This window comes from Heloderma suspectum, chromosome 1, assembly GCF_057233095.1.
Source record: "Heloderma suspectum isolate Gila_16-S chromosome 1, 16-S_ref, whole genome shotgun sequence".
In the NCBI taxonomy this organism is placed as follows: domain Eukaryota; kingdom Metazoa; phylum Chordata; class Lepidosauria; order Squamata; family Helodermatidae; genus Heloderma; species Heloderma suspectum.
This window is the reverse complement of record NC_139458.1, coordinates 34333637-34355540: the sequence shown is the minus strand read 5'-3', so window position 1 is coordinate 34355540 and position 21904 is coordinate 34333637. Positions and strand designations below refer to the sequence as shown.

Genomic DNA, 21904 nt, shown 5'->3' with positions numbered 1-21904 from the left:
GGAGAGTCCCATTGGGCAAACAGAAATTTCCTCCCGTGACGACGGATGGAGCCCCATAGTCTTTCAGATGTGGAATATTGCTGAAATCATGAAAATATAACCTATGTATTCCAATCAGATACGTTACAGAATTTCAGGTAGTAGGGCTGGGAAAGGCCTGGGCTACACACCTTGGAGAGCCACTCTCAGTTGGGAGTAGACAACACTGGGACAACTGAACTCGTAGCCTGATCCACTACAAAGGCAGCTTCGTATAAGATGTATTCCAAAAGGATGACAAACGCGAGTTTAAGAGTACAGCAGTTTCTAGACTTGTAAAGTCAGTCAAACATTCTCAAGTTCTACAGAAGCTGTGGGGGGAAAATAACTTACATCATCTTCCGGAAAAGCCAGAATTCCAGGGGCACCATGATCAGTGAAATAGACAAATATGTGATCCTTCGGGCCACTACAGAGAGACAGGGCGGGTGGGCGGGGGAGAGAGATCTGTCAACTTTCTGATCACTTCTTTAGGTTGCAACAGTATTAAAATATATTGGTGAAGAGAAGTCTCCTTAGAATATATTCTAGCTTCTTCCTGGTTACCTTTGCAGTACTTTTCCTGACCCTTTGTTCTTTACTGCTTCAGTGTCACCTTTCAGCACAGCAAGGAAGTTCTCTGGTGTAACATCCTACAGATTAGTAGAGATTTGAAGTTGAAACACAACAATGGTGTCCCTTTTTATTAATAGTGTGCATTGGCTCTCAACCTGACAAAACAGTGTATTTTTATGTATTTATTTATAAAATGTATTAGTTGTTCTATAGCTAATAGCTTTCAGGGGGATGTACAATAAAAACACACAGATAAAATCCATACAAATCAAACCAAAACATAATAAAACAATCAATTAAGAAACAGCAGAGACTAGAGTAAGCACCACAAGAATACCTAAAACCATGGAGATAAACGTTAAAAACACCACATAGTAGAAACAGAGAACTAAAAAGCCCAAGATAATAAAAAGATCTTTGTCGGGCACCAAAAAGATAACAAAGAAGGCACAAGGTGGAACTCTCTGGGGTGGGTATTCCATAAGTGGGGGCTACTACTAAAAAGGCCTGCTTTGGAGCAGCCAAGGTACCTCAAGTCAGGTGCCTCGGAGTACCGGAGCTGCCAAACCTCAGCATGTGAGGGCATTCAAAGCAGGGCCTCTCATGATGATCTCAGGTAGGAATACATGGGAAGAGGCACTCCATCTGATACTGTGGGCCCCAAGCTGTGAAGGGCTTTGTAGGTTAACACCAGCATGTTGAACTGGGCCTGGAAGCGAACCAGGAGCCAGTTAAGCAGATATAATACTGGCACTATCTTGGCCAGCGTTCTGATCCCAGTGGTGAACCAGATGCCTTTGAGAGGCCCACAAGCAGGACATGAACTCAATGGCAGCCTCCTGCTTGTGTTCCCTAGCAACTGGTATGGAGAGGTGACTGGTATGGAGAGGCATAATGCCTATGATACTGGAGGCGATATATATCGCCATCATGGCTGGGAGCCACGGATAGCCTTATCCTCCGAGAAGTTGCTTAGTGCTCTTTTAAAAGCTGTCCAGTGTGGTGTTCCAGTTCTATGGAAGCTTCTCGGGGGTTCCTTCTTCATGGGATCAGTAACGGTGGAGCGATTCCATGGAAGACAGAGGCTCACAACGCAGCTCTCCCCCAGGGAGACACAGCCACAGGAATGCACTGGGAGCTGCTAACCTGCACTCGGTTCATGTGGGGAGACAGAGAGACCCAGCAGGCCTGGCCAGCCCCTCCCCGCACCGCCATGAATTGAATGCATGCCGTACAAGGTGACCCAGAATCCTTTGCAACATGCGGGCATCCCATGGGCAGAGAAGTCAATATATAAAGGGTTCTTGGCAGATAGAAAGGTTGAAAACCAGTAAGACAGAAGAAACATTTCCATGCTTGGATCTTCATATTCAGTATTGTGCCCTTTCATTAAAGGGAGGAGTGGGCCACCTTTTTACCCCTGGGGGCTACATATCCTCAGGGGTAATCATAGAACAGTAGTGTTGGAAGGGTCCTACAAGACCATCGAGTCCAACCCCCTGCTCAATGCAGGAATCCAAGTCAGAGCATCCCTGACAGATGGCTGTCTAGCCTCGTCTTTAATGCCTCCAGTGTGGGAGAGCCCACCACCTCCCTAGGGAATTGGTTCCATTGTCGTATTGCTCTAACAGCCAGGAAGTTTTTCCTGATGTTCAGCTGGAATCTGGCTTCCTGTAACTTGAGCCCATTATTCTGTGTCCTGGGATGATCGAGAAGAGATCCTGGCCTTCCTCTCTGTGACAACCTTTCAAGGACTTGAAGAGCGCTATCAATTCTCCCCTCAGTCTTCTCTTCTCAAGGCTAAACATGCCCAGTTCTTTCAGTCTCTCTTCAAAGGGCTTTGTTTCCAGTCCCCTGATCATCTTTGTTGCCCTCCTCTGAAACCTCTCCAGCTTGTCTGCATCCTTCTTAAACTGCGGTGCCCAGAACTGGACACAGTACTCCAGATGAGGCCTAACCAGTGCTGAGTAGAGGAGCCACGTTGGGGGTGGGGGGGCAGAAGTCACTTGCTACCTTCAACCCACTCACACCAATACAGTCACCCCCCATTCCCCAAATACAGGTTTAACTACTGTCTTCTGAGACCTGCCATCCAGATGAACATTGCTCGCCTGCATTGCTATTAAGGTTTTCCCCTAAGCTTAGTAGCTGCAGAGAGGAGGAAGGATTAGACTTCCCACCCAGCTACAGTTCTCTCCCTGCTCAGGTAGGCATGCCATTTGTAAGGGCAGGTCTGGCAGGATTCACCCTTTCAAAGGGCTCTCCTCTGCTTGCATGGGCAGGGAGGGGGATGCCGCCACCACCACGGTAGGGGAGGCTGGGATGGAGCCTGCCAGAGGGGCATGAGCCACATAACAGGTAGCAGAAGGCCCCGCACAGCCCATGAGTTGCCCACTCCTGCTTTAAGGGTAGAGGGGCTGACACCAGTCTTCCTAACCCTGGTTTCTGCAGAAGCTCAAGAAGCAACACAGAGGACAGAAGCAGGATCAAACTAGAAACAGCAGTACTGGTATAGCATCAGAGTCCTGGGGCACCTTGAATGATCTAAGACACTTTTTGCAGTGTAAGATTTTGTGGGCGAGACCACAAAAGCTTAGGCAACAGTACATCTGCTAGACTCAGCCTTTGTTAGAGACTACACATTGGGGGATGAGCTTTTGTCAGTAAGAGCAGGGCCGCACATGCTTTGAGGTCATGCTTTTCAGGAGACACATTTATGCTTGTATCATGCTCCCTCTCCATCATTCCGGAATAAATGGGAGGACGCGGAGAGTTTGCACTTCCTTAAATCTGGGGTGGGGAAATGCGTGGCTCTCGATGTTGTTAGACTATAACCACCATCAGCTCTAGCCAGCATAGCCAATGGTGAGGGATGATGAGATTCCCAATCCCTGCCTTAAATGGAATTCAGAAGCAAAAGCAAAAGAAGCAGAAGCAGAAGCAAAAGTCAACTGCTGGATTCCAAGAAAGAAACACATTTGAAGTTAAGCCAAGAGGGCTGTTTAAAGGTTAGTATTTTAAGGATGGCTCTGAGGACAATTGAACACACACACATGCGACTAGCGGTCTACAGGCCCTACCGAGAGACCCATTTGGCTGGCTCCGTAGGCTCAGTGGGGCTTCAGACAGACACACGCACAACAGAAGATGCCCCCCATTTCCTCCTCTTCCACACCATAACAAGTAGCTTTTGAAACTCCAGGGAATTTCCAAAGCCATTTGTAATACAGGGTTAAGACCCCCCAGCCATGTACACAAGTTCTTGAGCACATCAAAAGGAGCTTCCTAGACTGTGCTCAACGCAGTCCGTTCTTGCGATCAGTTCTTACAGCCTTTTCCATTTTCTGAAACTGTTTTTTTTTATTGCTACGTGAACAGATCTCTCTCTCGCTGCTTGGAAGTGGGCAAGACAAGATAGCTATACATTGTTTTTGGCTACATCTTAAAGATCCTAAACTCTTCATCTAAAACTGACCTTCAAAGACTGGATACATGCCCCACCAAGAACTGCTGGACAGCCCTCACTCATTTTGATACACAGGGTCTCCAAAAAGCAATTGCAACAGATGGGTTGAATGCTATGGCCAGGATCCAAATAACCATGAAGTAGTTTAAGAGACTTCACAACTAAGTTTTTCATTGGACAGCAGCCCCTTATGACTGGCACGAAACTGCTTTTGAAACCAAGGGCAGTTTCAGAAGCAGCTATTTGGATCAACAACGCATAGAAAACGCCTAATATTGCACACATAATATTTCACCCTGATTTACACTGCTAGAGCAAGATTATTTACCAGATGCCCTTCTTTAAACAACAGCTCTGCAGTACACACAACCATCCTCAAATGACCTTTTCTCTTTCTTGAAGCCATCCAATAAACCTCACTGAAGGGCTGGAAAAAGGGCAGAAAAGGGCAACTAAAATTATCAAGGAGCTGGAGCATCTCCCCTATGAGAGAAGGTTACAACAGCTGGGATTGTTTAGCTTGGAAAAAAGAAGGGTAAGGAGAGACACGATTGTTGTTCAGTCGTTCAGTCGTGTCCGACTCTTCGTGACCCCATGGACCATAGCATGCCAGGCTTTCCTGTCCTGTGCTCTCTCCCAGAGCGTGCTCAGGTTCATATTCATTGACATGATAGAGGTCTACAAAATCATGCATGGTGTGGAGAATGTGATTAGGGAGATATTTTTCTCCCTCTCTCAAAATACTAGAACCGGGGTCATCCCATGAAACCGATTGGTGGGAGAACCAAGACAGATTAAAGGGAAGGACTTCTTCACACAGAGCACAGTTAAACTATGGAACTCACTACCACAAGACGTAATGATGGCCACCAATTTGAATGGCTTTAAAAGGGGCTTAGACAAATTCCTGGAGGAGAAGGCTATCAATGACTACTAGTCCTGATGGTTATGTGCTACCTCCAGTACCAAAGGCAATGAGCGTATGTACACCAGTTGCTGGGAACATGGGAAGGAGAGTGCTGTCACACTCATGTCCTGCTTGTGGGTTCCTGGTTGGCTACTATGTGAACAGAATGCTGGACTAGATGGACCCTTGGTCTGATCCAGTGTGGCTCTTCTTATGTTCTTAATTAGTATTGCAGTGTGTGTGTGTGTGTGTGTGTGCGCACTATGATATTACTAACCAATTACCAATCTTGCTTCCCTTTAAAAAAGGTTCAGTTAACCTGAAGGCAGGCTACCTGGGCTAAGCTTCAGGTAAAAGCTTCAGAACTCAGCGGACCAACTCTCCAACAGGATTAATAAAGCAGAGTTTCAGAAAAGGTTTGGTGTTCAGAGCTAACAACACTCCTGGGCCACCAAGCAAGGAAATCCTACCTGTTTCACATAGTCCTTTAGTATTCCTTTGTACACATCTGTGCCATTGGGCCTGTTGATTATGATGCCTTTCGTTGGATTCCTGGAAGTATGGGAATGGATATGAATATTTTAGGAAGTCAAAACGTTAGGTAGCTTAACCTTAAAAAGTTACATCAATATCAATGTGCAAGCATCTTACTATGTCAGCTGAGCTGTACTGTTACTGGACGTCTGAATTTGTTAGCCCTTCATAATCCGTTTGAATGGTAGTTTGTTGTGTGTCCTAAGTACGATGTACAGGCTTTGTGCTGCATGCACTTGCATACTGTCAGTTTCATATATCTGGACTTCCACCTCATCTTGCCCACAAGACTCAGGGCAGGTTACACATATCCTTGATGGTTTGCATTAAAAATACACTGCCTCAAAATATCATGGTCCCTGAAGGGTTCACAACATGACTAACCAGTGGTGCAATGGAAAACAGGCATCTGAGTATAAAAGTTATGATAAGCATCTCATGAGAAGTTCCAACCCCTGCTGAGATCTAGCACACCATTCAGGGGAGACCATTCCTCTATTCCCCAATCTAGCAAATACTCCCCCTTTGATTCCCCTTCTCTTGTGTCATGTTGTTGTTGTTGTTGTTGAAGATTGTGAGCCTGCAGGCAGGGATTTGAGTTTAATGTAGATACAGCATCTAGCACATATTAGGTGCTTTATAAATAAATGACAATGCATACACTTCATCTCATGGGCAACTAGTAAGCTTCTAAAGTCCTAGATGTCCCCATCTTCATTATCTTACCCCCACACACACGCACGCACCACACCCAACGCCAACATAAAAGTATTATTCCCCCCCCCCATCTACACGTACTGAGGCCCAGCCTTCCCCCAACCTCGTATCCTCCAGATGCCTTGGCCTTCAACTGGCCAGCATGTCCAATGGCCAGCATGTCCAATGGCCAGGAATTATAGCCTAAATCATCTGGAGGGCACAAGGCTGGGGGAAGGCAGCTACAAACAAACCAAGCAAGCATTGTGGGGCTGAGTGATTCAGTCTTCCAACAGAGAATGGGGCTTAGCAGCCCAGTTCAGATGCAATGCCAAGCCACAGCTTAATATTAAGGAAACAAGCCGGTGTGAGCCTCTGGCTCATGTGCTCCCCACCTTGCACGGAAGAGGAGGAAGCTGGAAGCTTCGGTTTTGAATGTAACAAAAGTTTCCTATTATTTCTGAACTCAGGAAACTGTGGTCAGTTCAAACAATGTAGATTTCCCTCTTTCTGTGGACAACAGGAGGCTAAGCTGCTGATTGTGCACTCGTGAGGAGGCCGTGATGTCCCGAGATCTAGCGGTGGGCCCATCCTAGCAGTAAGTGACATCTGCGCTTCTACAAAATGTGTCAGACGTCTCGTGACAGAAGCACGACGTTCACATTCAGCATTGCTGCCAAGAGCAGGTGGATTCCACTTTCCTGTCAACAGTTTGTTACTTACTGCTCATTATCGGCAATGTCGTCATACATCATAACTACAATCTGTTCGTCTGGAATGCCATTCCGGTGCACAATCTGGTACGCATGGCATGCATCAGCCTGAAAGACATAGGACAGGTTTCTTTATTGGTTGCTTTTAGATGTGGTGTGGGCACAGGAGAAGCTATAGCATTTGCAATGGATTTTGCCCAGGAAGTCGCTCCCTTCACACAAAGGAAGCCTTGAAATAACCTAGTTTGGCACATACAGGAACACATGCAGAACACTCTCTAATTAAAATGCTTACAGTTGCATAAACCAAGCCCGCTTGTTGCCATGTTTGTGCAAAACCCAATCGCATGCTCAAAAAAAACCAGTCATGCGATCCCAACGACAATAGGTCTGCATCACTCTATAGGAGGCTTGTATGCTTGAGTTTCGTGGTCCAACCTTGAGAAGTTGTTCAGCCCCCTTCTAAAAGTGAACTCAGCTGCTGAGTGCTGACAACTGTAGCCAAAGTGGGGCCACTGAGAAACAAGAGGGAGGTATCACCATGCCTGGGGAACCCCCAAAATACGCAAAAATAAATCTTTAGAAAAAACAACCTGACACACGCCAACGAGCATGTTCAGCCGCCACAAAACGCTGAGTTTCTGTTCAAGATGGGAATGGAAAGCCTGGCTGGTGGGGGGTAGGGGCAGAGGAGTGACATAATGGAGTATCCTGAAAGCTGGTATGGTTGGCTCGCGGGTACACTGAAAAGGAACACTCCACACCGCAACATTTTATTCTAAGTCTCACTTGTTCACAGTAGAAGTAAGCTGCAGTTGTCTCCTAGTGGATTCTCCCTTACAGTTAGTTGAATTCTCTGTTGACATAGCTACCTGGGAGTAGAACTGTAAGACAGTTTTGTGCGTGGCTTCACCCCACGTATCAAAAAGCAGTGCAACACCCAGGTGCAATTCGGGGAATCCCCAGATAAGGGGTAAATAACTAGCTGTGGGTAGGAACCTGAAATTATGTGTACATGCAGTTGCAGAGTGGAGCAATACAGCATGCGGGGGCGGGGGGGGGGAGACAAAAGCCAGCTTGGGGACAAAATTGTTACTTATGTTCATGTTTTGCTGGATTTCTCTTGTTTGTTGCTTGGGTGGGAGAGAAAAAACAGCCATCTATAAAAGAAAAGCTGGTTATGAGTCAGCCCCAAGAGAAACTCAACACAGCACTGCAACCAGAGGCTTTTTTACTCTGGGAACTGTACTCTCAACGATCACCGTACTGTAGCAAGGCTCAGCTGCTCCAAATGGGGATGGGATTGGAGTGCAGGGGGCGAGGGTGGTGAATCAGTTATGCGGAAGATGCTTCTGCACTGCTTGGGCAAAAGATGCTGAACAATCACCCTGAAGCCCCAAGTTGTGAAAGAATACAGTTCCGCTGAGAGAGCAACTCTCAGACTTTGGCGGGCTCTCTCACTGTTGGATGCTGTCCAGGACCTGCAAAGTCCTTTCATTTCCTTGCCTAGCTTGGAGAAAGAGGGGAAAACATATGACCCCATGTTTCAATTTCACAACACACTAAAGAGTTCTTGTCCAAAGTACTTGTGAGTAAAGTACACAAGGAAGTCTATTGCAAAACCACCACATTGTGTACTAATATCTTGTTTAAACTAGCACAGATTGGTTTTCCTCCTAGAAGGCTCTCCCCCTTGTTGACTCGCAGGACACCCGAGGAATTTGGAGAGGAGCTTATCTGAAGTCAGAAGGCGGCTGGTATAGGGAGCGGTGATCCTGCAATTATTTAGGTCCCAAGCCACTTAGGGCTTTAAAGGTAAGCACCAGCACCTTGAATTGGGCTCAGAAGCAAACAGGCAGCCAGCGCAGCTCTTTCAGGGTTGGTGTAATTCTGTCTGTCCAGTTACAATCCTGGCTGCCATGTTCCGCAGTAGCTGAAGCTTCTGGCTCATCTTCAAGGGCAGCCCCACATACAGTGCATTACAGTAATCCAACCGGGAGGTTACCAGGCCATGAACCACTGTGGCCAGACTATCCCCATCCAGGAAGGGTTACAGCTAGCAAACCAGCCAAAGCTGGCAAATGGCACTCCTAGCCACTTGCGCTTCCGGTGGCAATGTGGAATCAAGGAGCAGCTCCCAAGCTATGCTCCTGCTCTTCCAGGGGGAGTGCAACCCAACTGAGGACAGGTTGACCACCGTTCTCACACATGGAGACCTCCAGGACCTCCATCTCATTAGGATTCAGTGTCAGTTTGTTGGCCCTCATCCAGCCCACCACTGTCTCCTGTTACTGATTCAGCCCCTGCAAAGCCTCACCTAGATGACAAAGAAAAAGAGAGCTGGGCGTCATTGACACACTGACTGCACCTCACTCCAGATTTCCTGATGACCTCGCCTAATAGTGTGACGAACATTTTCCCCAGAAGTCTTTGCACTCTTGTTTAAACACCTTGCAAGACTTGGGCACCAGCCTGCCTAATAGGCTGCCTTGCCAAAATCCCTCCTAAGTATATATATTTGCTCTCTTCATCTCTCACAAAAGAGCATATGAAATATTAAATACAGTCTCATATATAGGTTGAGTCATTTTAATTCTAGCAAACGCATTCACTCTGACACGCTGTAACTTTTCACCGACCTCTTAGGGTACAATTCTGTATGTTGCAGCCTTGCGAGATGGACACCTCTGAAGTGGGAGGCTCCCTGCAGCAGGAGGAGCAACAGAGGCAGTTTCCGCTTCTCCGTCCCCCAGCCCATTCAGAGAGGTCATGCTGGTGGGGCGGGACTGGGGCCGAAGAGACCACAGGATTCTTTGTATCCTGGCCTCTCCTCTCCCCACCCACCAGAATGCCCCCTTTTAGACCTCTCCACGGCCGCTTTTGCGACCTTGGAATTCAGGCGGGTGTGAGGGAGGGGACAAACAGAGGGATCAGATACTGGAGTCCCCCCTCCTGAGTGGAAGCAGTGCCTCCGGCCTCAGATGGGGGACTCCGAAGAATCCTATGGTCTCTGGGATGCTCTCCTGAGACCATAGGATTGCTTTCTTAACCTACTATGGCTACCCTAAGTGACAAGTGAAAAATAAGACAGAACCATTTCCCATAAAAATAACATATGTTTCAGATAAGGAGTCTGGAGGAAGAATGGCTGGTAAAGAAGTATTGTTAATATTTCCTGCTGATGAGTGACGATGACATGAAATATTTCTGGAAGTGAATAGAACTGAAAGTAGCTTTGTGTTAAGCTAACCCAAAGACAACAGAGAACTCAGATAGGACACTTTTATTTTAAGTCACGTTTTGGGAACTGCGGTGTGGCCAAGAAATGAGATGCATTACTCCCAGATAGCAGCTAGGAACTTTGGAAAAATAGTTAAATTGTTAAAGGGTGCTGAGCTTAAGTACTATTCTTTGTTAAGTACCACATAAGGAATTACATAAATATTAGAGACAGCTGAGAGTTTTCAGAACAAGAACATCTGTCCTCATCTTGACTTTTCTATTGTGTCAGCTCAGAAATGTCATATCATGGGTAAGACATTTAGGGTGCAATCCTACGCATGTTTAGACAGGAAAAAAAAGTCCTACAACACCCAGTATCCCTCCAGCCAGCATGTAAGAACATGGCTGGCTGGAGCATGTTGGAAATTGTAGGACCTTTTTCTATCTAAACTTGCATAGGATTGTGCCCTTATTTTTTAATGAAAGGCATGCTCCTGAAACAATTCTTACAAAACTGTTGTAACAAGCCATTTTTAAATTTTTGTATGTATTCTGTGCTTTCATACCATATCTTGCTATCACTTCAAGATTGCTTGATATTTTGAAGTAAAAGATAGAAAGAAAAGCCTGATCTCATAGACCTATAAAATAATTTCTGTTATTTATTTCAGGATTTGAACCCACATCTCTTTGATGACACTTTGCTCAGGAAATAGAGTGTGATCAGTTAATTGATTAATGTATGATTAGCTACAACCAGAAGTCACATCTCAGACAATATCTAGGCAAGGGCAAATTCATCACAGAGAACATATGAAGAGCCGTGCTGGATCAGGCCAAAGGTCCACCTCATCCAGCATTCTGTTCACACAGTGGTCAACCACCTGCTTGTGGGAAACCCACAAGTAGGACATGAGCACAATAGCACTCTCCTAGCTTCATATAGATGTTAAAGAGCATAGGGAATCAATATGTATCCCTGCAGGACCCCAGAGCTCAGATGCTATAGGGTCAAGCAAACTGCCCCCCGCACGCCACTTTCTAAAACCAATTCTGCAGGTAGGAGCAGTACCACCATATCACTTTGCCTCTGACACCCAACCCACAGTGTCAAACCTGTAAGATAACATAAGAACTATGCTGGATCAGGCCAAGGGTCCATCTAGTCCAGCATTCCATTCACACAGCGGGCAACCAGCTGCCCACAGGAAACCCAAACGTAGGACATGCATACAATAGCGACCTCCCGCTACTATGGTCAGTGGTATCAAAAGTTGCCAAGATGACTAGGAGCATGATATACACGTCCCTCTGAGGATTCACAACTGGAAAATAAAGGTTAGCAATTGTGCAAGATCCTAGATCATACAAAGGTAGGTTGCTATTATAAGCTTGCTGTTGCAACCGTTCTTCACATGACTAACTTTCTATCTAGTAGTCTCTAGCTCAAGCAGTTACACTTCCTCCTTCTCCACAACCCCATTCATCCTCTAATGCTTATTTCTCACCACATCTGTCTCCCCTTGACTCAAATCGCTTGCAGTTAAGTTTACATATTTGAGTGGGGATTGCACAAGAATTCCCATGCTGCTCCATTTGGTCTATTCTGCTTTGCCATTGCAGGTGGGAAGAGAAGAAGTGTGAGAATTTTAAACATCTAGCAAGCCCTGGAGGCCTGGAACATTACGATAGCTAGCACAAGCACAGAGAACTGCAGTAAACCCCCTCCACCACACTGCAACAGCAAAAAACTTCCATAGATTGCAAGGGCAAACTTTTAGGGTTGCAATGTTCAGTCAGTTAATTGGTCAGATTGGTCTGCCTGCAAGTCAGATGGCCAATGACGTCATCCCAATAATTCTTTGAGCTAGTTCATGTATGGCAGCCCTCCCCAAGCTGGTGCCCTTGATATGTTTTGGACTACAACTCCCAGCATTCCTGACCAGCTGGGGTTGATGGGAATCAAAGTCAAAAACCTCAGGAGAGTACCAGCTTCAGGAAGGCTGATGTACGGAGATCCGACACTTCACGGCCGCACCATCGTCAAGTGTCAACTTGCTTGTGTTGATAAGACTTTGCAGAGAGAACGGTTGGGCTCATCAGGACAGGCCGTTCTTTTCCAGTGGAGTTCACTGACCCTTTGGGCTATGAAAAACACACACCAAGCAATGCACATACATGCGAGAGCCAACCCTTGGTATGAGGAAAACGATTCGACTAGATTCAACACAGTGAACATTAGATGCATCCAGTCAACATTAGATTGCTGCTTGAGGCACTCTTACCTGATGTCTGTAGTTATACCAGCCACTGGAACCAGCCACAATGACAACCCAATGCTTGCCGCCATCCTCGGGGTCCTCCAAGGGAAGAGCACCGATTCCCAGGATGCAGCCCAGCAGCACAGCAAGCTTCAAAGCCATTCTCTTCCTTCTTTACTCAAGAACTACAAGAACTGTGGAACACGAGTAAAGTGTCAAACAAAACAAAGCTATAACAATATGCCTATAAAAAGAAATTATTTCAGGAGTTCAAAGCTCACCATAAGTGGAACGTTAAGACTTACTTTGCACATAATGTTAACCCATGGCTTATTTAACCCATGATTTGTTGTCCTACCCAGGGTTTGTCTGGCAGATGATGGAACAAGCTGCAGTTTTTTCAATCCCTGGGTTGTTAGTTTCCCTCTTCCTTCACCTGCTCCCCACGAGTATCCCAAATACCTTTGCTGTACTGTAGCATTGGCATGTGGAATGGCTGTAAGTCACAGCCCAGCCTGACAGAACACATGCCCCAATCGTGCACTACAGTGCTGCTCTGTGAACAGCACAAAAGAGGATGGCCACGCTCCACCAGGTTGCAGTGCAGCCTGGCAGGAAGTTCACCACCTCGCAGTCCCCAAGCTGTTGATCATGCTTGGCTACCCTAGAGGACAAGGTTAAGGAAGATGACTTCACACTGGTCTGCCTACTCAGCCGTGCAGTTAGGGGAAGTGACAATGGCCATGCATTGACTGGTTGGAGCTCCTTCCTCCTTCACTCTGATACAGTGGCGGAGCCAAGGGTTGTCTTATTTGAGTTGTCTCTCCTGATGTAGAGAGGCCATAGCAGGAAAAGGTGCAGAAAAGGACAACTAAAATGATCAAGAGGCAGGAGGAACTCCCCTATGAGGAAAGATTATAATGCCTGGGACTGTTTACCTTAGAGAAAAGGTGAGTGAGGGGATACATGCTAGAAGAGTACAAAATTATGCACAGGGATAGGGAGCCTTTTTGTAGTCCCTCTGACTTAATACTAGAACCCAGGGTCATCAAATGAAGTTGATTGGTAGGAGATTCAGGACACATAAAAGTACACACAGTGCATAGTTAAACTACGGAATTCACTACCACGAGATGTAGTGATGGCCACCAATGGGGATGGTTTCAAAAGGCAATTAGACAGGGAGGATAAGGCTACCAGTGGCTACTAGTCATTATTTTTTATTGCGCTATTACATTTATATCCCGCCTTTTTTGCCCTCTTACAAGGAACTCAAGCCAGGTTACACGGCCCTCCTCTCCATTTTATCCTTGCAACAACCCTGTGAGTTAGGTTAGGCTGAGAGTCAGTGACTGGCCCAAGTCATCCAGTGAATTCATGGCTACGTGGAGACTGGAACCCAGATCTTCCAAGTCCCAGTCCAACACTCTAACCATTACACCACACTGGCTCTCCATGATGGCTATATATTACTTCCAATATTGGAGACAGTATGCCTCGGTATACAAGCTGGTGGAGAACACAAGCGGGAGGGTGCTGTTATGCACATGTCCTACTTGCGGGTTTCCCACAGGCAGCTGGTTGGCCACTGTGTGAACAGAACATTGGACTGGATGGACCCTTGGTCTGATCCAGCGCAGCTCTTTTTATGTCAGGAAATCACTGGAAAAGGCACATTAGCATTTCAGTCTGATATACATGTACACCCTTATGCTCAGCATGCAAAAGGAATTTGCATACTGAGCCCTGAATTTGGTTATATTTTATTGTTCATGAATGTATTGCTGTTTTATTCTAGCCATTACTACTTCATTCGCCATACCCATTTTGGGTATACATGTAACGAGTCTTGAGCCACTTGGATTAAAGAGATAATGCATAAGAAAGTGATGGCATTTGATACTATTCAATATTTAACATCTCTATAGCACTTTTAAGTGTTCACAGGGCTACACACAAACTCTAGTTGTAATCCTTATGACAACCCTGTAAGGTAGGTCAGTATTAAAAAGGTAAAGGTGTCCCCAGCCAGTCGTGTCCGACTCTAGGGGGTGGTGCTCATCTCCATTTCTAAGCCAAGGAGCCAGCGCTGTCCGAAGACGCTTCCGTGGTCATATGGCCGGCATGACTGAACACCGAGGTGCACGGAACGCTGTCACCTTTCCCGCCAAAGCGGTACCCATTTATCTACTTGCAATTTCTTGCTTCGAACTGCTAGGTTGGCAGAAGAGGGACTGAAGACGGGAGCTCACTCCATCACGCGGCACTCGGGTCTTGAACTGCTGTCCTGCCGACCTTCTGGTCTCCAGTTCAGCATCTTAACCACTAAGCCACTGCAGCCCCAGGTCAGTATTACTATCACCCATATTGCAGATGGGGAGTGATGGAATGAGGCTGGGAGAGTGGCTTGCCTAATGCCACCTAAGGAATTCATGGCAGAGGCAAAGTCTGAACCAAGGACTTTGCGATACCTAGCTCAGTCTCAGCCACTAACCCTACACCAGCTCTAAGTATATGCCATTCATGATGTGAAAGTACAGATTAAGAAACGTTTTTACAGACTGCAGTGTGTACAGGGGAAGATACACTACTTAGTAGATCTAGCATTGCATCTGTTTATGTTGTTCAGCCCAAATACATAGTTAACCCTTATCATCATTACTTCAGCTAAGGTCACATTGTGCTGAATCATCAGAAAAGAAGAACAGGAAGAAAAGTCTAAGTTGGTTAAAGTGCACTGTTACCACAAGCTCATTTTTTTAAAGGACGACATCCGCCTTACCCAGCTAGATGGTTTGGACCACAACTATCATCATCCCCACTATTGGCTATGCTGGCTAGGGCTGATGGGAGCTGTAGTCTAAAGTATCTGGAGGGCAACAGGTTGGGCTAGATACTCCAAACGTGGAAAGGGGTGATACAGTCACTGGTATGGACTGCACTGAGGGCCTCCAGAGTTAAACTCAAACAGAAAAAACTTGATGTAGAGTTCTGGAAGTGTTCCTGTTCAGTCATTCCAGGTAACGAACATGATGGCTGAAATATTTTTTTTTTGGGGGGGGGAGGGATAGAATTAGTTCACACGATGCAGTGTTGCAAACATGTTCTGGACACTATTTTAAAATCTACTTTAGTGACAACAATAGAAATACAGAATAGAGCATTTTCTGGATCTGTCAGTGGGAAAGAACTAAAATGCATGTTGTCATTGAAGAGGTCACCATGGCCAGGATCCAAAGAGTTACTGTCTTAAATCTGGGGCTTGGTCCAGCCAGGACCCACACACTAAACAGATTCGAAGGTGCCGATATGATTTTCACACAAGCCCACTTTATTGATGGAAAATGGATGTAGATGGAATAAAAGCAAAGATACGCTTGCATACGTCTCCCGACTCATAGTCCACAGTCACTCTGGCTCCTCAAGAAGTGACGGGTGCTGTCCCAGGGCTGGTTATCTGAGCAGGTGGTGTACCTTCCCCCTCTCAGACAAGAACAGGTAACAGGTCAATCTGCTCAGGATTTTATAGAGCAAGTCTCATTGACTTAGAAACTGTCACAATACACACTGCTGCCACCCCCCTCCCCTTTACCAAGGCCTTTCTCTCTTGGCAGCAAAGAACGTTTCCCACAGCATAGAAAGGAGCATCCTTATGAGCTAAGGAACTACAGATCGTAACAGCCATTGTGCAAAGCAACTAGGGTGCATTGTTTAGTAGCAATAAGCATGGCCTTCACTGTACAGCTATGAAAACCAACTCTAAAATCGTAACGGTTGCCAACTGCTCTATCAAATCAGTATACATATGCCATTAAATACTGCACATGACTCTGGGTAAATTCACACCTGACTGCCCGTCATCCTTCCAAAACCAAATCCAGTACAGTTACTTAACGAGCCCATAGACTTATGGATTTTTTTATTCCCACACAGAAGCCAGCTCTATAACAGGGGAGGGCAACTTGCGACCCTCCAGCTGTGTTGACCTACAACTCCCATCAGCCCAAGCCAGCACAGCCAGTCATGAGGTTTGATGGCAACCATGGCCCTCCGGATGTTTTGGCCTACTCCTGATGTATAGCAAATTTGTTTTTACAACTCTCCTCAGTTTCAACAGAAAGCTTCCACATTTGCAGTCACCACAGCAAGTGTGCCGCTATCCATTGCAAGCATGGCAAGCAACTACCCTGCCTTGGAGATCCGAAAGTTCATGGGGATCACACTGGTAGTTGCACAGCAACTGTCACTCCCTTCTCAGCTCCAAGGTTGGAAAGAAGCCAAGGGTTGTCCGGCTGCTCCATTGCAAGGTGCTCATAGTGCCTCGGCCAAACTCCATCCCTCCATTTCTGGAGCAGTAGAGAATGGTGTGGAGTGCCCTTGGCCTGTACTTGGCTCTGTGCCTGGAATGCCTCAGCCATGCAACAGCCTAGCCACCAAGGGAAAGAACAGTAACCACAGTTTTTGGCTGGGCTACCAAGGTCATCCAACAATTGTGGATCTCTGTTTAAGGGAGTCTTTGGCCATGAGGATGAGGGTGCTGCTGTTTGAGAAACCCCAGGCCTGGAGCACCTCAGTTTGCCCTGAAATACTTAAGCAGTCACTTGGCCCTTGGCCCATGCTTTCAGGAAGCAGATGAGAATGCTTTAAAGTGTTAGCAGCTGCAAACTCCTTGCCAAAATGGTTAATCATTTCTCTTTGCTTATGGATCTGCTTGGCAACTGGACACAGTCTAACAGGAACTTCTTCTACATACAGAATTTTCCTGTGAGCTAGGCCCATAAGTCCTATAAGGAAACATTTTCTAGACCATACATGTGCTCTGTGGAAGAGGTACTTTCACAAGGCCCTAAAGTAAATACCTAGAGTTAATTCAACCCAAGACTGTTTACAAGACAATGGGAATCACCTTCCTGGGGAACACATGCAAATTATGAAAAGACATGGGCAGTACTAATTGCATGGGTCTTTCCCATCCGATCCGTGGTTGTGAATAAGAAAAAGGGACCCAATTTTCCTTCTTCTCTAGACTCACATTTACAACCTCAAAAAAACTTTTTTGTATTTATTTGAAAGGCTGTGCTGATCCAGTCATCAGACTAGGATGACTCCTGATAGAAGTCTCAACTTGGCTGATAACAATGAGGTCAGACTGTAATGGAGATAAAACTGGTTTTACTTCAAAAGTTGCTTTTTGTTTTCCTGGACTATGCATACAACTGGTGATAACAGACATTATCAGTTCCCAGCCTTGATCAGAGGAGAAAAGCAAAGAGAGCCTCTGACAATTTTAATGCAAATCATCAAATGGTGATTGCCTTCCATTTGAAGTCCATTGTCCTTATTTGGTAAATACTACAGAATTTTTATCAAGGATTTGCAGTGTAACATTTCAGATTTTCCTTATGGTTTTCTTTCTGATATACAAACGGCATCTATTAAAGAAAAAAAACACACCTTGAACATGAGGGTTTTGGTGAAGCGTAGAATTGCCTTATTTTAAAAAGATATATCCTACCTGCAGTAATCTGACCATAAGATGTTCCAACAACCACCTCTCTCATAAAAAGAAAATCCAAGATTGCTAGCAATAATCGATTAGAACCAACATAGCCATGCAAGCACAGCCCCCAAAGCAAAATTAAAATTTGCTGGTATCAATCCTAACAAGAACAAGTTCTCTCAAAGTAGCACGTTAAGGCTGCAATCCTATACCTACTAACCTGGGACTAAGTCCCATTGAACATGAGTAGGACTTATTTTTGAGCAGATTTGAATAGGTATAACTTGACTGGTATAACTGAGACTTGGTGGGATGACTCTCATGACTGGAATACAGCAATTGAAGGATATAACTTGTTCAAAAAGAATAGGAGGAACAGAGAGGGAGGTGGGGTTGCACTGTATGTGAAAAATACATATCTCTGCACAGAAATACAGGAGGATGAGCTTGGTAGCCCCATCGAGAGCATCTGGATTAAAATAAATGGAGCAAAGAATAAAAGGAACCTGGTGGTTGGAGTCTACTACCAGCCACCCAATCAAGGAGAAGACGAGGATGACACTTTTGAAAAGCAAATAGCCAATGTTTCAAGGAAACATGATGTAGTAGTAATGGGGGACTTCAATTTTCCCCGATATTTTTTGGGAGACAAATTCTGCAAAACATGGCCCCTCCAGGAAATTCCTGACTTGTGTGGCGGATAACTTCCTCCTACAGAAAGTAGAGGAAGGAACTAGAGGATTGATCCTTGACTTGATCCTAACCAACAGAGATGACTTAGTGGGTAAAGTAGCAGTTACAGGAACTCTGGGGGAAAGCGACCATGTTATACTTGAGTTCTTGGTTCTAAAGGAAGCAAAAGCCGAGTGTAGCCAAACACATAACCTGGATTTTAGGAAAGCTGATTTTAATAAACTCAGAACAATGATCAGTAAGGTCCCATGGCAAGAGACTCTAAGGAGAAAAGGAGTCCAAGATGGGTGGGAGCTTTTAAAAAAGGAAATTCTCAAGGCACAATTACAAACCATTCCAACAAGAAAAAATGGTGGAAGACAACAGAAGAAGCCAACAGAAGAAGCCAATATGACTTCACAAAAAGCTTAGAGATGACCTGAAAACAAAAAAGTTCACATATAGGAAGTCGAAGGAAGGCCAAGTAACAAAGGAAGAGTACAGGCAGGTAGCGCAGAATTGCAGGGATGGAGTCAGGAAGGCTAAAGCTGAGAACAAGCTGAGGTTAGCGAGGGATGCTAAAAGCAACAAAAAGGCTTTCTTCAGCTACATGCATTGTAAAAGACAGAGGAAAGAAATGGTGGTTCAGCTATTAATAATTAATATGTTATTATTAATAAAATAACAGATGACAAAGAAAAGGCAGAAGTGCTCAATTCCTTCTTTGGCTCAGTCTTCTCTGGAAAGAAGATCTATGACCCCGCTGATTACTTTGAATGAGTTCAAATCTCCAGGGCCAGATGAACTGCACCTTAGAGTGATAAAGGAACTGGAAGAAGAACTCTCAGAACCACTGTCTATTCTCTTTGAGAAATCATGGAGGCGGGTGACATGCCAGATGACTGGAGGTGGGCTAATGTTGTCCTTATCTTCAAAAAGGGTAAAAAGGAGGAACCTGGGAACTACAGACCAGTCAGTCTGAAATCAATCCCTGGGAAAATTCTGGAGCAGATTAAAGCAATCCATCTGTAAGGACCTTGAAAACAATGCAGTGACTACTCAAAACCAACATGGATTTGTAAATAACAAATCCTGCTAGATGAATCTGATCTCATTTTTGGATCAAGTAACCACCCTTGTGGACTGTGGGAGTGCTGTGGACCTAATATACCTCGACTTCAGCAAAGCTTTTGACAAAGTGCCCCATGATATCCTGATGAGCAAACTAGCTCAAAGTGGGCTAGTTGAAACAACGATCAGGTAGATCCACAGTTGGCTACAGCACTCAAAGAATGCTGATCAATGGGATCTTCTCAAACTGGGGAGAGGTAATGACCGGGGGTACCACAGGGCTCAGTCCTGGGCCCAGTGCTCTTCAACGTTTTTTATTAATGACTTGGAGGAGGAGGTGAAGGGAATGCTGATCAGATTTGCAGATGACACAAAATTGGGCAGGATAGCTAATACTTTGGAAGACAGAAACAAAATTCAAAGTGATCTTGATAGACTGGAGTGCTGGGCAGAAAATAAAAGAATGAAATTTAATGGGGATAAATGCCAAGTTCTGCACCTAGGAAAAGGAAACCAAATGCACAGTTACAAGATGGGGGAAATGTGGCTCAACCACACTACAAGCAAGAAGGATCTTGGAATTGTTGTCGATCACAAGCTGAATATGAGCCAACAATGTGATATGGCTGCAAAAAAGGCAAGTGCTATTTTGGGCTGCATTAATAGAAGTATAGCTTCCAAATCCCAGGAAGTACTAGTTCCCCTCTACTCAGCACTGCTTAGGCCTTATCTGGAGTACTGTGTCCAGTTCTGGGCAACACACTTTAAGAAGGATGCAGACAAGCTGGAGAGGTTTCAGAGGAGGGCAACAAAGATGATCAGGGGACTGGAAACAAAGCCCTTTGAAGAGAGACTGAAAGAACTGGGCATGTTTAGCCTTGGGAAGAGAAGACTGAGGGGAGATATGATAGCGCTCTTCAAGTACTTGAAATGGTGGTTCAGCTATTAATAATTAATATGTTATTATTAATAAAATAACAGATGACAAAGAAAAGGCAGAAGTGCTCAATTCCTTCTTTGGCTCAGTCTTCTCTGAGAGAGAAGACTCTTCCACAGAGAGGAAGGCCAGGATCTCTTCTTGATCCTCCCAGAGTGCAGGACACGGAATAATGGGCTCAAGTGACAGGAAGCCTGATTCCAGCTGAACATCAGGAAAAACTTCCTGACTGTCAGAGCAATAAGACAATGGAACCAATTACCCAGGAAGGTAGTGGGCTCTCCCACACTGGAGGCGTTGAAGACGAGGCTGGAGAGCCATCTGTCAGGGATGCTCTGACTTGGACTCCTGCATTGAGCCGGGGGTTGGACTTGATGGTCTTGTAGGACCCTTCCAACCCTACTATTCTATGATACTAGGATTATGCTCTAAAGGTATTAGTTTGTTTTCTTCATTCAGTACTAGATTGTAATAATTTCAACAGTGTTCCTCCCCCCCCCCCGCCCCGTTCTACCTTTGGTGGAAATTTTTAACATTTTCTTCATTGGTCTGTGGAGGAACCTCTGGGTGTCAGCCATAAAGAGTGTTGTGGAGCATCCTGTACCACAGTGTTCTATGCACACACTCAGCCAGAGTGCTGGCTAGGCCTCTTGGGCCATGGAACTAAAGACTCAGCCTTCACTCCCTTTTGGTCATGCGTTGGAGAGAAAGATAACAAAAGCACCCCTGCTAGATCAGACAGAAGGCTTAGAGCCCAGCCTTCTGTTCCCACAGTGGTCAACCTGGATAGGAAGCCCACAAGCAGGACAGGAGCACAATAGAACCCTCTTACCCGTGTTCCCCAACTAGTATTAAGAGGAATACTGCCTCCGATTCTGGAGGTAGAAGACAGCCATCAGGACTAGTAGCCATTGCTCGCCTCATACTCCGAAGATTTGCCTACTCCCCTGTTAAAGCCATCTAACTTAGCAGCCATCACTGTATCTTATGGAATTTGCTACAGTTTTACTATGTGTGAAGAAATACTTCCTTTTATCCATTCTGAATGTTCCACCACTCAGCTTCAGTGGGTAGCCCTAAGTAAAACACATCTCCCTATCCACTTTCCCCATGCCACACATAGCTTTATACACCTCTATCATGTTCCCCAACCCCCTTGCTTGCCTTTTTCCTAAGCTTAAAAGCACCCAACAGTGTGATCTTTACTCACAGGGGGAGTTAATCTACCCTCTTGATAATTTGGTTACCCTTTTCTACACCTTCTCCAGCTGTACAATAACTTTTTTGAAGTGCAGTGCCCAGAACTGTACACAGTATTCCAAGTGTGGTGG

The 21904-nt window shown here is 45.5% G+C and overlaps 1 protein-coding gene across 3 annotated transcripts in view; it reads right to left on the bottom strand.

The window, feature by feature from the left end:
* Nucleotides 1–21904, bottom strand: part of LGMN (legumain) — a 39820-nt gene that overhangs the window by 13415 nt on the left and 4501 nt on the right. For 2 of the 3 annotated variants that reach the window (XM_084840459.1, XM_084840450.1), the window contains exons 2-6: nt 12418–12587; nt 6921–7018; nt 5438–5519; nt 586–671; nt 373–448 (exon numbers count right to left, since the gene is read on the bottom strand). In XM_084840459.1, coding sequence (XP_084696585.1) covers nt 373–448; nt 586–671; nt 5438–5519; nt 6921–7018; nt 12418–12555 — 480 coding nt within the window. In that variant the 5' untranslated portion in view covers nt 12556–12587. The remainder of the gene's footprint in view (nt 1–372; nt 449–585; nt 672–5437; nt 5520–6920; nt 7019–12417; nt 12588–21904) is intronic. The other variant, XM_084840469.1, reaches the window with a different exon arrangement.